Source organism: Microtus ochrogaster, chromosome 7 (genome assembly GCF_000317375.1).
Source record: "Microtus ochrogaster isolate Prairie Vole_2 chromosome 7, MicOch1.0, whole genome shotgun sequence".
NCBI lineage: Eukaryota > Metazoa > Chordata > Mammalia > Rodentia > Cricetidae > Microtus > Microtus ochrogaster.
In genome coordinates, this window is record NC_022014.1 from 49805946 (window position 1) to 49820280 (window position 14335).

A 14335-nucleotide genomic window follows, 5' to 3' on the forward strand; every position below is an offset into this window, starting at 1 on the left:
TATGAGCGGGGGGGGGTTCCTTCCAGGACTCTGGGTGCAGGGTTATTTGCGGGAATATAGGTGATTAAAAGCCAGTCCACCTCTGAAAAGCCCACCCCAGCAAGGACAGTTGACTCACGAAGATTGCATCCAGGAGCTCCCTGCTCTACTCGCAGGCTGCGCCCCCGGAGTCCCTTTCTTCTAGCCAGCAACTGATTACAGCCTTTTATAGCCTCAGGAAGGGAGGTTGTGTGCTTCTGGGAACTCTCTGCTTTCAGAGCCTGTCACTCATTTCCCGAGTCTTAACTAATTTCGTTAGCTCACTAATTTTACCAGCCTCCTTTCTCCCACCGACAGGGAATGTCTCTATTCGGAGGAAACAGCAGACAAGCCAGGAGCTTCAGGGGTCTGGGGACAGTGTTGCTTTCCCAGCCGAAGGGAACCTCGGAAAGGCCCCGAGTGGGTTGTAGCAGGTGGTCAGGACTCGAAAACAGAATCTTCCCCCAGCACACGAGAGCGAAGAAAACCTCTAGCGAACACCAGGGTGGAGGCTGGAGGGAGAGGCGATGAGGGCGGAGAGTGGGGGGTGAGTGGGAGTCGGTGTCCCACGCCCTTGATGCCGACAGGAAACTCACCCTAAGGCCCACTCGGTGGGGCAGCCTGCGAGTACAGCAGGGAGCTCCTGGATGCAACCTTCGCGAGTCAACTGTCCTTGCTGGGGTGGGCTTTTCAGAGGTGGCGCTGGCTTTTAATCACCTATATCCCCGCAAATAACCCTGCACCCAGAGTCCTGGAAGGAACCCCCATAAGCTCATAGGTTCGCTGTCTGCTGTCTTGGGGTTTCTATTTGCTGCAACAAAACATCATAACCGAAAAGGAACTCGGAGAGAAAGGGTTTGTTCGGCTTAGGCTTCCACAGCACTGCTCACCGCCGAAAGAAGACCGGAACTCAAAAAGGGCCGGACCCTGGCGGCAGGAGCTGGGGCCCAGGCGGTGGAGGGGAGCCGCTTGGCGGCTTCTTCCCCATGGCTTGCTCAGCCTGCTTTCTTACAGAACCCAAGACCAGCAGTCCAGGGAGGGCAGCACACACAACGGGCTAGGCCCTCCCTAATCAATAAACTAATTAGGAAAATGCCTTACAGCCGGGTATTATGAAGGCATTTTCTCAATTAAGGTTCCCTCCTTTCAGATAACTCTTGTTTGTCAAGTTGACATAAGACTAGCTAGCAAGTTCTCCAAACTAGGCATAAGTAGAATCTTTTGTTTGTTCTTTCCTAATGCCCTATCTAAAGTGAACACACATTTGTTCACGTCTCGGCAGGGAAATTGTTACAGCAGCTTGGCCCTGGCCCTTGCTTAGCAAACACTCTGGATTTACTGAGGATTTACGCTCATTCTATACATTGTACAAGCCAACGAGCATAATTAGTTCTTTTTTTTTTTTCCTAAAATATTGAGTGAAAATGACAAAAGTTAGTCACTGGGCCTACAGGTTAGGAAAGTGAGCGTTCATTTGCATTTGCCTTTCTGTGGTTCCACACGGGGGCGACAGGGACCTGCAGCCCCGAGACACCCCGCCCTGGCGGTCAACCAGAGGCGCCTACCTAGGGCCCGGCGCTGCGGGGGATCCGGAGGCTGGCGCCCGGAGACGAAGAGACGCGGTGGTGCCGAGCTCTCCATCCGGAAAGGGGAAGTGGGATCGAGCCATTAAAACTGATGGGGTGAAAGGAGATTGGGGGTGGTCTCACCGAGAGCGTGCCGAGGGGGAACAGCGGAGAAATAGCGCTGGACTCCGGGACTTCGTGGGGAAATTCGCTGTGGGTCTGATTTCAAGAGAGGATGCAGGAATTTAGCTGTGGGCTGCAACTACGTGAGAAGAAAAGTAACAAAAGTAACACCGCCAGAACCTAGCTCCCCACCCACGATTTCAGTATTGTTCACGTTCCGGGAAGCAGCTAAAAAGTGAGTGTGTTATAGGCCCCAGCGAGATTTGAACTCGCGACCCCTGGTTTACAAGACCAGTGCTCTAACCCCTGAGCTATGGAGCCCGCCACGCGAACGGCTTCTGCGCTCAAGCAGTTAACACGATCACCATCATCGCGCAGCTGCAGAATGCAACGCCAAGTTAAATAGTGGCGAAAGTAGAACTTTTGTCTTTCAACCGAGTTGCAGCAGCAGACCCGACTGCTCTGTCCACAAGGACAGATAAGATAGGAACACGAACACGGTGTGCCTGCGGACGGGAGAGGAATGTCCCTCCAGTGACAGCCATTGTGAAGAGTGCATTGGGCCGCCAGAGAAGCGGGAAGGGGGCTTGTGACCAAGGATTGAAGTGAACGGTGCTGGTGAAACTGTCCACAAAGTCAGAGATGTTAGGGTGGTACCTGAGATGGGCTGGGTAGTGACCATTCCGGGGTGCTGAGTGGAGAACACGGGGGCGGGGAGACCTAGAGTCCCCTGGTCCCACCACACTCACACGCAAATCGGAAAAGGACCACCAACCCTTAATGTACATCTTAAAGCAAGCAATGAACGAGTTTGTCAGGGTCCCTAAGGGCTCCCTGAGCGGAGGACAGAGAAGATGAGAGTCTAGGGGAGGACAGGAGTCATAATCTGAGAAAATATTAAAAGCAGTGGCTGTAATCCACAGCCCCTTGTAGCTAGCCTGCCGTGGCCTGCCGTAGCCTGCCGTGGCTCGAAAGCCACTAGCTGTACAGGCCGGAGGCACCCCTTGGGTACCCTTCATTTGAGTGCATCTGTGAAGATGCGGAATCCTGGGTGTCTCAGGTCTAGGACTAACGATGAAGTAAGAAGGATGTCTTAGGGCCAGTTTTTCTCAGAGACCAAATAATCTTAGGAGCCCAACGACGCCCAAGAGATGAGAGGGAGAGGCACACAAAGTCTCGTGTGAGCGGGCAGCCAAGCCACCAAGTTTCTCTGTAGCCAAATAATTGTCGCAGTAACCGTTGTTACATTACAGCCATTATACAGAAATCTGTAATTACGCTCTAAGTACCATTCACTGACAGACATAATCACGTCTGCATGCAGACAGCAGCTACCCACAATCCCTAGTCCTGGCCTCACATGTACACAGGATAGCTACCTATACCCAACTTCCTGCGACATGTAATACTTTGTCCTTCTAAACAGTTATTAAATGATGCAAAGGAAATTGCAATCATCGAAAAACCATACAAGCCGAGTATGACTGACTGACAGACACTTTTAATCTGTGAGTCCAAGGCCAGCCTAGTCCACTCCACATAGAGAGCCAGAGATACAGAGTGAGACCTCATCTTTAAAGGAGCCATGAAACCTGGTATTTGGAGTTATCTAAATCTGTACTTGTTTTTTTTTTTTATAAAGATTTATTTATTTATTATGCACACAATGTTCTGTCTGTCTGTCTGCTGCCCAGAAGAGGGCACCAGATCTCATTATAGATGGTTGTGAGCCACCATGTGGTTGCTGGGAATTGAACTCAGGACCTCTGGAAGAGCAGTCAGTGCTCTTAACCTCTGAGCCATCTCTCCAGCCCTCACTTGTGCTTGTGTCCAGTGTTGTGGCGTGCTGATCCACTGGTAAAGACTGAAGACAGATTCCGTTTATATGGAATGAGTTTGTTCTTAATGCTAGCAGGACAGCAGCCTTAGAGCCAAACAGCACACCGTGCTGTAGAGAGCTAAGGGGGGGGGGGGGCTTATAAAGGGGATACCAAAAGTGTCCATTACATCTTTATGGACTCCGCAGCTGGACGAGAAATCTCTTTACTCCCCTCACTGTTTCTCTTTCCCATTGTGTAGTCACAGGACGACCACTCCATCCATACCAGTCCCACAGCTAAGTGTTTATGAAAGCAGAGAGTGGGGACATCACTATCCTCTAATTATCTCACCTGCAGGCCACTGGGGTCTCATGGGCATTCCAGGGTAAATGTCAGCAGCCTTAAGGGGTGCCTGGGACCACATTAAGTTTCTTTAGCCAACACTAAAGTTGTTTCAGGCGCCAGCACAGCCCTGAAGTCCAAGAATCGGCAGAGGGTGTCCAGGTTGAAGGAATGCACAGAGCATGAGGTTGAGGTGGAACAGCGTCTTTTACTGTCCTGCTGGGGCTGGCTTTTATACCATGGCACCAAGTGAGGAGGGGGCTGCATAGGGACTGTAACCTGACCCCAGCAGGGATCAAGGAATGATCACCATGCACTCAAAATTCCTTCCCCCGCTCCAGGAGCAGAGGGAATTTATTATGTTTTCTTTGCAGATAAGCATTTCAAATGGGGGCAGGGATATCATAACTCGGGGCTGCAGTTCCCACACTAAAGATAACTCCCCTAAACATTAGGGGAGTGATGTATAAATTATTACATAGATTTGATCAACCTGGAGGAAGTGTGCTAGTTGACTGGGATAGAGCAGTGTTATCAAGTTAGGGCTGGCTGTCGTGTCTCCACACCAGGATAAATTATCCCTTTGAAGTGAAATGTGTGTGTGTGTGAATGTATATGCACATGCGTGCACTAATTCTGGGGTGTGCACACAAAGACCAAAAGAGGACATCACAGTATCCCTTGAAGCTAGAGACCTGGATATTTACAGAGCTCGCTGCCTGTTACATGGGTGCTGGGATCCCAACTCTGTACCTCATGATTTCACAGTAAATGGGAAGCCGTGTCTGCAACAGCTAACCCCTATACAGCTGTTCATAAATGCCCCCTCCAAAACCCTGATCCCAAATCTGAGATACAAGCACACAAGCTCACACACCTCAAGCACATGACACTAGCTGAAGCCGTTGCTCAGGCATAGCCTCCTGCAGTCAAAACAGAATAAGTCCAACCACTCCCAGAAATGTGTTCAAAATCTGTATTTCCATCCACTCTGCTGCTTCCCAGGGGAGCACGAAGCAGGCAACACTGCTGCCTTTCCAGAAGCCCTGTTTTGTATCCAAGAAGATAAGGAGGCTCGCCCGGGGTGCTCAACTCACTTCCGGGCAGAGAGGCACAGCAATCCTCGCCACCAGATTTCTCTGCTGTCTGCACAGAGTTACTAAGTTCCCAAAAGGGTTTGTCGGGACGGAGTTGATGCCATGTGTATCTCTACACCGTGCTAGTTGCCACCTGTAAACTCCTAAATATCAACCTGTGTTTCACAATTCCAGAACCTTTTGCTCTCTTTACCCAGAGGAGATATACAGCGATGAAAACCATGAAGCTTAAGGCACCTGTGACCACACGTTGCCAGTCACTGTGTTCAAGGACATCAGGCTAAGGAGTGCTGGAAAACAGCAATGTACGGGTATATGTGTTCACCGTCATCCATCCAGGCCTTGTACATAGGTCAAGAGTTTCCTTCCAGATCTAGTCCAGACTGGCTTCTGAGCTGGGAGCTACAACGTTCCTCCCTAAATAAACAGCCCAGCCTGGCCAGCTGGACCCGGAGGACTCAATGACCTCTCCAGAGCCTGCAGCTGCCACGAATGTAAACTAATAACCCGATGGGTCCCGGGGCAAAGCACACCCTTTTGCAAGGGTACCAGTCTTTGACACTGTTTTGTGCACACAGGGACCCTTCTAAATCAAGGAAGTAAATTCATGTGGTTTGAAGCACCCTTATTAAGAGCTGGGCATTTGTCCTAGTGGGCCACCACCTCTTCACAGTTCAGATACAATGTGCAGGAACATTACAGGAAGGGAGCAGGCCCGACGGGTCCGAGGCATCTTCCCTTTGCGGTTACCCCACAGCGTGTCTCTCCTCGTCAGTTTTCAGAGACTCTGTTGTGCTCTATGACAGTCCTCTAGCCTGGGTCAGGGGTGTGGAGGGAAGGTCCAAGATGGAGCACCTCTGTCTTAGAGATGAGAGTTCCCTCCGCTGCTGCCCTGACTCCTCCAAGGAAGCCCGACAGCTCTTCAAGGCCAGATTCGCAAGTAGGTGCCAGTGGAGCAAACAGAGAAAAGGGGGAACACTCGCTCCTGGAAGTTGACGCGGAAGGTGTAGAGGTGGCGCATGTCCTCCACTGCATAGAAGGACACCGCCCCCACCTCCAGGTCCAGAGCCACCCTCACCCGCGACAGATGTCCACAGTTGAGGGGCGTCCTCTCCGGGCTGGTCACAGCCCAGTATTGCCCATTGTTGAGTTGCATTGCCCAGACGCCCTCCTCAGGGGTAAAGGGCGTGAGGCCCTTGCGACGCACGCTCTCGCGGGCCACACCGAAGGCCCAGCCATCCTTGGAGCCCACTTCCACTTCCCAGTGATGTCGCCCTGAGGAGAAACCACAGGACGCCAAAACGCGGGTGTTCGTATCAAAGCGGCGGGGATGATTAGGCAAGTCCTGGGCACGCTGTCCTAGGCGCACGCTCTTTAGATCCAGGGACAAGATGAGGCGGGCGTTGGCTGTGTCAGGGTCCAAAGTGAGTTCCACTGAGGATAGAGAAAGGGAAAGATGTCTCCAACCGCGTGACTTTCACAGTCCTGACACACTCAGAGCACATTATCTTCTTATAACCTGGTTTTCCCTCCTCCCTCCACGTTAGCTATTTAATTTTCCTCTTTCTTCTTTATCTCTTTCTTCAATCTAAAAACACGTATTAAAATTTTTAACAAACTCATAAAATCTAAGAAATACGATGGGCCTGATTTGGATCTCAATTTGAGTGGGTCAACAAATCTGATATCAAAGATAATTGTGGAGCTAGGGTGGTAGAGAAAGCCTGAGCTCAGGAGGTAGAGGCAGAAGAATCAGGAGTTCAAGGTCAGCCAGTGGGAGTGGCAGAGCCTTGTCTCAAAACAAAGACAATTGCAGAAATTTGAAAATTAGACACAAGAAAGAATGATCACGTTCTCTAGGTGTGATGATTCTGTTTTTTTTAGGAGAGCCAGGGCTATATAGTGTGATCCCGTCTTTAAAAGGCTGTGTCTTTAGAGGTAGCCTATTCTGAGATATTTGTGGAAACACCATCCTTGTTCTGTTATAAAACTAATCATATAGCCAGGGTGAAGAAAATGTTCACCAATTGGCAATTGAAGATAGATAGGCTCATATATTTGAATGCTTAGTCACCAGAAAGTAGAACTGTTTGGGAAGGATTAGCAGGTGTGGCCTTGTTGGAGGAAGTATGTCACTAAGGTTAGGCTTTGAGGTTTCAAAACCCCACGCCAGGCCCAGAGACTTTCTCTCTCTCTTTCTGCCTGCTACCTACGATCAGGATGCAAAGCTCTCAGCTACTGCTACAGCACTGTGCCTGTCCATTTTCAGCCATGATGATCATAAACTAACCCTCTATAAAGGCAAGTCCCAATTAAATGTTTTCCTTTATAGGAGTTACATTGGCCCTAGTGTCTCTTCGCAGCAATAAAACAGTGACCAGGACACTCTAGAATACCAGAGAGATCAAGGCAGGTGAACAACCTTGCCCGTTTGTTGCTTCCTTCCTGGCTGTGTGAGAAAGGCAGTGTGTGATCCGCAGAAGGTAAGAAATCTAACTTGAGAGCAAATTGTAATTTCATCGACAGTAGCCAGGCATGCCTCGCTGGAAGGGTACATTAGAGCAAAGATCTGAAGGGGGTAAGGAAATCAGCATTATGACAGGAGAGCTTGACTCGACTGAGGGATGGCCATTGCTGTGCAAAGGTCCTGAAGTTCGAGTGTGGTTGGCGCACTCCAGAAGTAGCAAGGAGTGTGTGTGGTTGCACAGTAAGCCAAGGCCCTGATGTGCAATGAAGTTAGATACTTGAAGGCCCCTGAGGCTGAGGGTATAGAGGGAAAGGGGCCATTACAGGATCCTACCCAGGTACTCTGCACATGTGTCCCTCCCTTCAGTGTTGGATCACCTCCCCCTCCCAGATCTCTGCAGCCTCCCTTTGTTTCCACTGTCCCCCCCCCCCAGTCCCACACACAATCCCCAAGAGATTGAGAAGATTTCTCTATCCCAAGCAACCTGAGGCCAAATCATTCCTCATCCTAACCACTCACGGCGTATGGACCAATGGGCCCCATTGGCACCTGAGGGCTCAAAGAGGTCAAACAAGGAGTAGGATGGGGGCAGAGTGATAGTCACTGCCGTGGGTGGGCAGACAGGGGCGACCACTTGTAAAGCCAGGAGAGACAGTCTCCGGCAGGGAGCAGGTTCCCCATCTGGCCAGCCTTATACTCACAGTCGCAAGGGCCCTCCTTACCTTTCTCCTCTTTCTCCAGCTCTCCTTGGAGATCCTCTACAGAGAGACAAAGCAGAGCGAATGGGCACAGCATGGGAGTCTGCCTGGCCGGGAAACCTCTCCCACACACCGAGACTCCACCTGACTTCAGACACTCAGGATGCCAAGAGTTGGATGTAGAGAACAAGGATGGGAACACAGGGGGGAGGGACCCCCAAGTGTCCTGTGTCCACCACTTCCCCTTCTCCCTCTATTGTCTAGAACTGGTCTGACCTGGCACCTCCCTCTTTAGCCTTCTTCCTGTCCCCATTACCCATGGAGAGCAGGAGGCCTTGGGGTGGAACACAGAAACACAGACGGGTTTGTCATCGGTGCCTTCCCACAATCTGGCTTTGATGTGCCCCACCTCCTGTCTCCTTCTTCGCAGTTCAAGAAAGACATGCCTGTAGGTCCCATGTACCTGCCAGGAGCACAGCCCCTCCACCCAACACTGCATGGCCCGGCCCACACCAAGGCCCCACACCTTTGAACTTCTTCAGCAATCCTTTCAAGACGAAACTCTTGAGGGAGACATTCCACACTTTATTTTTCATCTCAGATGAGACTGTGGTTGGCTTGGAGCCAGGCACGCTGCTGCACCTGCAGGACAAGGCCCCTGAGGAAGTCCCAAAAACACCAGCCCACGCCATTGCCCTCTGGCAATTAGGCTGGCACTATAGTTTAGACACGTGTAATCCTCGAGGCTTGATCACCAACTTGTGCACTCTTGGGAGATAACACAACCTTTATAAAGGAGGTAGGATTGGGGGAAGAGTTTACATGCCTGGAGAATTGCCTTTGAAGAGAACAACTAACGGACTGTCTTATTCTCTCTCCCTCCCTCCCTCCCTCCCTCTCCCTCTCCCCATCCCTCCTCTCCATCTTCCCAGCTGCTTCCTGTACAAGGAGAAGGGAAAGCCAACCTCGTGCAGGAATTCCCACAGCCAGGTAGGTGGGCCTTTGCCTCAAAAGGTACCCAGATAAGGAAGGAGGTAGGAGTTGGGGGTCAGGGGGTGGAAGATAATGTTGGGATGAAAAGAGAAAGCTTGGTGGGAGGGCAAAGGAGTTTGGGAAGACCTAGGGATGGTTTAGGTTCACTCACTTGCTTAGTGTGGTTTTGAATTCCTGGAAGGAAAAAGAGAAGGAAACCAAATCAGTGACCATATAACCCTCATTCCCCCTTTGAGAAAACATGACTTACCCCCTACCTGACTCCCAGAAAATAAGCCATGTCTCCTGAACACAGGCAGCAGGGCTTTCCAGCTACTGTGTTAAGTCAGCTCAGAGTACCCTTCAGCCTTGGCCACAGATAGGCAAAGTCTTGCTTGTGAAATCCTCCCTGGGCTACCAGACAAGAGCCAGTGTTTACCACTACCATGGTTACCACCCGTGACAAACCATGGTGTCTTCTTTCTTTTGTGTGTGTGATCATCCCCCACCTCCCCAGACCGGGTTTCACTGTCTAGCCCTGGCTGTTTGGGAACTCACTGTGTAGACCAGGTTGGCCTCAAACTCACAGCGATCTGCCTGCCTCTGCCTCCTGAGGGCTGGGGTTAACGGTGTGTGCTACTACGCCTGCCCTGGTGACTCATTTTTAATTGTTTTTCTTTTCTTTTTCCAAGACAGGGTTTCTCTGTAGCTTTTGGAGCCTGCTCTGGAACTAGTTCTTGTAGACCAGGCTGTCTGAACTCCCAGAGATCCGCCTGCCTCTGCCTCCTGAGTGCTGGGATTAAAGGCCTGCGCCATCATCACCCGGCTAATTAATTATTTTTAAAAAATGTTTATGTAGCCAGGCAGTGGCAGTGCATGCCTTTAGGCCCAGCACTTGGGAGAGAGAGGCGGAAGGATCTCTCTGAGTTCGAGGCTAACCTGGTCTGCAGAGTACCAGGACAGGCTTCAAAACTACACAGAGAAACCCTGTCACGGAAAACAAAAACAGAAACACAAGTTTATGTATGGGTGTTTTGCCTGCATGTATGACTGTGCACCACCTGTGCGCAGCAGCCAGAAGAGGGTGCCGGATCCCCTAAAACTAGAGTTACAGATGATGAGTCACCATTTGGGGACTGGGAAGTGCTGTTAACTGCTAAGTCATCTATCCAGCTCCAACTTGTTTTTTTTTTTTTTTTTTTTTTTGGTTTTTTCGAGACAGGGTTTCTCTGTGGCTTTGGAGCCTGTCCTGGCACTAGCTCTGTAGACCAGGCTGGTCTCGAACTCACAGAGATCCACCTGCCTCTGCCTCCCGAGTGCTGGGATTAAAGGCGTGCGCCACTACCGCCAGGCTTCCAACTTGTTTTTGTTTGTTTGTTTTGTTTTTGTTTGCTTGCTCTTCGAGACTGGGTTTCTCTGTAAAACAGTCCTGGCTCTCCAGGAACTCGCTTTGTGGATTAGGCTGACCTTGAACTCAGGCAAACCTCTGCCTCCCAAATGATTAAAAGATTAAAGGCGTGCACTACCACTGCCTGGTTAGCCCCAACTCTTTTTTTTAATAAACTAGAAGAGTATAGAGTACATTAGAGAGAATTACAGATAGCAAAGACAAGAATTGTGTTCTGAGACTGGACTCAAGTGTGAATATATAGATTAATGTAAAATAAACTGTAAATTATAATGATAACTGTGAATGTTTTATCACATTCCTTTTAACCTTCCAACCAGTGCTTTTTTTCTCCAATCCCCTTCCTCCTGGGGTCTGACTGTTCTCCAGCAGCCTCTCCTAAGGCCTAGGGCAAAGGCCTCAGGGCTGTGACTGAGCCAGCCTCACCTGGAGGAAGTCTAGATCCGGTTTCTGAGCTGTCTCCTGGATCTGGCTGCTGAGTTTGGACAGTTGAGTGATCTCACCGTCGAGGTGGGACAGGTTCTCATTCTGCTTCTGGGTCACTTCCCGGGACAGCACCTCCAGACGGCCTAGAAGCCGACCCTCCTGTTCCACCAGAAAGGCCCGCAGCGCCTGGAATTCTGCCCCCACCTTCTCTTTCTCTGCTGCCATCTGCTTCTGTCTCGGGAAGAGAAGTTGGCACATGACTTAGAGGTGGGGGGCGGGGACCTGCAGAAGCTTTTTGTTGGTTCACTTTGGGTTTGTTTTTCTTTTGTTTGTTTTTGCTTTTGTTTATCGAGATGGGGTTTTTCCGTAGCTTTGGATCCTGTCCTGGAACTAGCTCTTGTAGCCCAGGCTGGCCTTGAACTCACAGAGATCAGCTTGCCTCTACCTGCAAAGTGCTGGGATTAAAGGTGAGCACCACCACCGCCTGATTTAAGACAGGAGCTTTAAGGAGGCATGCTCCAGGGCAGGGTTGCTTCCCCTGGGGAAACAGGGGCACACCCACTCCTGCATACTGTACACACCCTTATTAAAATAGCCCAACTGTGTGCAAGCCACAGCCTGAACACCTGCTCCTCTCTCCCCTGCCACAATGTCCTCTGTTATCTCTCTCTCTCTTTTTTTTTTTTTTTGGTTTTTTGAGACAGGGAGGGTTTCTCTGTGGTTTTGGAGCCTGTCCTGGAACTAGCTCTTGTAGACCAGGCTGGTCTCAAACTCACATAGATCCACCTGCCTCTGCCTCCCAAGTGCTGGGATTAAAGGCGTGCACCACTGTTATCTCTTAAGGCACGGGATTTACACCCCTTAGGGAGGTTTCAACTCCCCACAGCTACCTCAAACTGCAGCTTCCATCAAGAGGATTAAATCAAAGGTTGCTTCTTCTTCCTCTGTGTATTTATTTAATTCCCTTTTACTTTATATGCTAGAGACAGGGTCTCACCAAGTAATCCTGGCAGGCCTGGAGCTTTCTACGTAGACCAGGCTGGCCTTGAACTCACAGAAGTCTGCCCGTCTCAGCCTTCAGAGGGCTAGGATTAAAGGTGTGCCCTAACACCACCCCACCCAGCTACCCAACCCCGTTTTTTTAAAAACATTCTTTTGGCTTCAATTCTGATGGAAATGCAAGGGGAAAATGTAGAACTCTGGAGGTACAGGGGAGAAGAAGCTAAAGTGTGTTAAGCAGAAGTAACAGCACACACACTTGGCACTAAGTACATGCTCCATTCAGACTTAACATTCTAGTCTTTCCCTTGTCAGATTCAGGATTTTTCATGCTTTTAGATGAACTCCTTGAATTTTTTTCCTTACACAAACACACTTACTTGTGTAGCAAAATTCCAATAGAGTAAACAAGGACCCACCTGGCTATCAACAACGAAGTATCAATTAGGATTGGCTCAATTAGGCAAGGTCCTCTCCCAGGCCATTACAGAGGAAAGAAAGGATGAGCAGAAGAGGAGACTGTGAGATGGTGCAGTCAGGAGCCCTGGGCTCAGATCATGGCTCCCGAGGCTTCCCACAGCACACCTGCCTCATTTCCATTGTCACTGAACGGTAGCATCAGCAAGGAGCATTTTAACTCATTCACCCTGACCCAGTGAGGTCGGCACCCTTCTTATTCCATTTTAGGATGGGAAGACCCATCTTAGAAACCGTTAAGCCAAGATTCTAAGGGAGCGGGGTCTGACTCTAAGGTCTTGTACTTTTGTTAACTGTATGACATTGACTCCCAAGGGAACAATCCAAGTAAAGGTGTTTATCAAAACAACTCTCCTTGTCTGCGTCAGTGGTGAAATGTCTATAACTGTAGCACTCGGGAGGATGAGTCTCCGCAAGTACAAGGCCAGCCTGGACTGCATGAGAGACACCACCTTTAAAAACTGGAGTGGGGTAAGGTAAAGAGGAAGGGAAGAGCCTAAAAACATAGTCCCCCTGTCTTGTCATGTGATGCCCTCTGTCTTGTTATGGTTCTGCAAGAAGGCTCTCATGCAGTGCAGAGGAGCTACCGGTGCCATCCTTCTGATGACTTCCCAGCCTCCAGACCTGTACACTAAATTTTCACAGTTGTTGTTGTATAGCCCTGGCTGTCCTGGAATTCATTATGAAGACCAGGCTGGCCGCAGACTCACAGAGAACCTTCTGTGTCTGCATACACACCCCCCCCCCCAAGTGCTGGAATTAAAGGTGTGAGCCACCTTAACCCAGCTGCATTGTTAGTTGCAGCTGCAGCTGCATCCTGCCTCTGCCACCAAAGCAGTACTTTGTTACCTGTTGCCAGGTGTCTTTCACCATCAGCTGTGCGACAGGTGCACTCCTTAAAAGTGTCTGCTGGAGCACAGCTCGCTCTCCCGTTTTTCTTGCCTCTTGCTCCTCTCTTTCCTCTTGTCCCCACATGGTCTTTCACTATTATCCTCTCCCCCTCCCCTCCTCTCTACCCTCTCCCTCCGATAATCCTCTTGCACTAACACTGCTGCTCCAAACATGTTTGCTTAGTGGCATACTTTGGCAGCGCTCGCCGAAAGGCACCCACTTCCCCTTTCTTTTTATTTACCATGACACACTCTATTCTTCAAAAAGCATGCAGCCAATGATACCGTGCAACACCGGCAGAAAGCAGAGTAATGGACCAAGAAGACTGCAAACAGTGGTGTCCCAGTCTTGCTGTTGTTGACATTGGGGGCCTGCTAATGCCTGGCAGTGGGGGCTTCCCTGTGTAGTATGGACTATTTAACCCCTAAGAGCCCTGCCGGTAGGTGCCAATGACACTCCCAGTGCTGACAACCAAAATGCCTGCAGTCATTACTGGATGACCCCTGGAGTAATGGCATTTTTCAGATGAGAGTATGCTCCTCTTCCTACCCCCCACCTTCCAGCCCACATGATATGTACAATTATGAAATTCCCGTTTAGTGGAAGAGCAGAGGCAGGTTCACCCGCTGCTAGTGTACAGTAAGAAGAATGAGGGACACCTGGCTCCCTGGTAGAGCACTTGCTTGGCCGTGAAAGGACCTGGTTTGGATAGTCTGGGTTTGGGAAAGGGCAGAGGTGGAAAGTGCTGAACAATACCCCGGGGAGGTGGGTCAGAGGCTGGGAATAGAATATCCTCTTAGTTAAAGATGGAAACCAAAGGTTGAAGAGCCAGCTCTTGCTCCTTTCTCCCGCAGCGGTGGAATAAAAGTCTGAATGGATGAACTTTGCTTTGGGAACAGAAGGGAATGAGCAAATGTGAACCAAAGGTGTAAATCAATTAAGGGTGCTGGTACTCAGTTAAGGGTGCTGGTACTCAGTTAAGGGTGAGAGTACTCAGTAAAGGGTGCTGGTACTCAGTTAAGGGTGCTGGTA

General features: G+C 50.1%; 1 protein-coding gene and 1 non-coding gene across 2 annotated transcripts in view; both read right to left on the reverse strand.

Moving 5' to 3' along the window:
• Nucleotides 1-1954: 1954 nt before the first annotated feature.
• Nucleotides 1955-2027, reverse strand: Trnat-ugu. Its single transcript has one exon. It is a non-coding gene; the product is annotated as a tRNA-Thr (tRNA).
• Nucleotides 2028-4842: 2815 nt separating this feature from the next.
• Trim7 (tripartite motif containing 7) overlaps nucleotides 4843-14335 on the reverse strand; it is a 12779-nt gene continuing 3286 nt past the window's right edge. The window contains exons 3-7 of the mRNA XM_005350193.2: nucleotides 10937-11167; nucleotides 9275-9297; nucleotides 8657-8772; nucleotides 8155-8190; nucleotides 4843-6399 (exon numbers count right to left, since the gene is read on the reverse strand). Of these exons, the coding sequence (XP_005350250.1) occupies nucleotides 5888-6399; nucleotides 8155-8190; nucleotides 8657-8772; nucleotides 9275-9297; nucleotides 10937-11167 (918 nt within the window). The 3' untranslated portion in view covers nucleotides 4843-5887. The remainder of the gene's footprint in view (nucleotides 6400-8154; nucleotides 8191-8656; nucleotides 8773-9274; nucleotides 9298-10936; nucleotides 11168-14335) is intronic.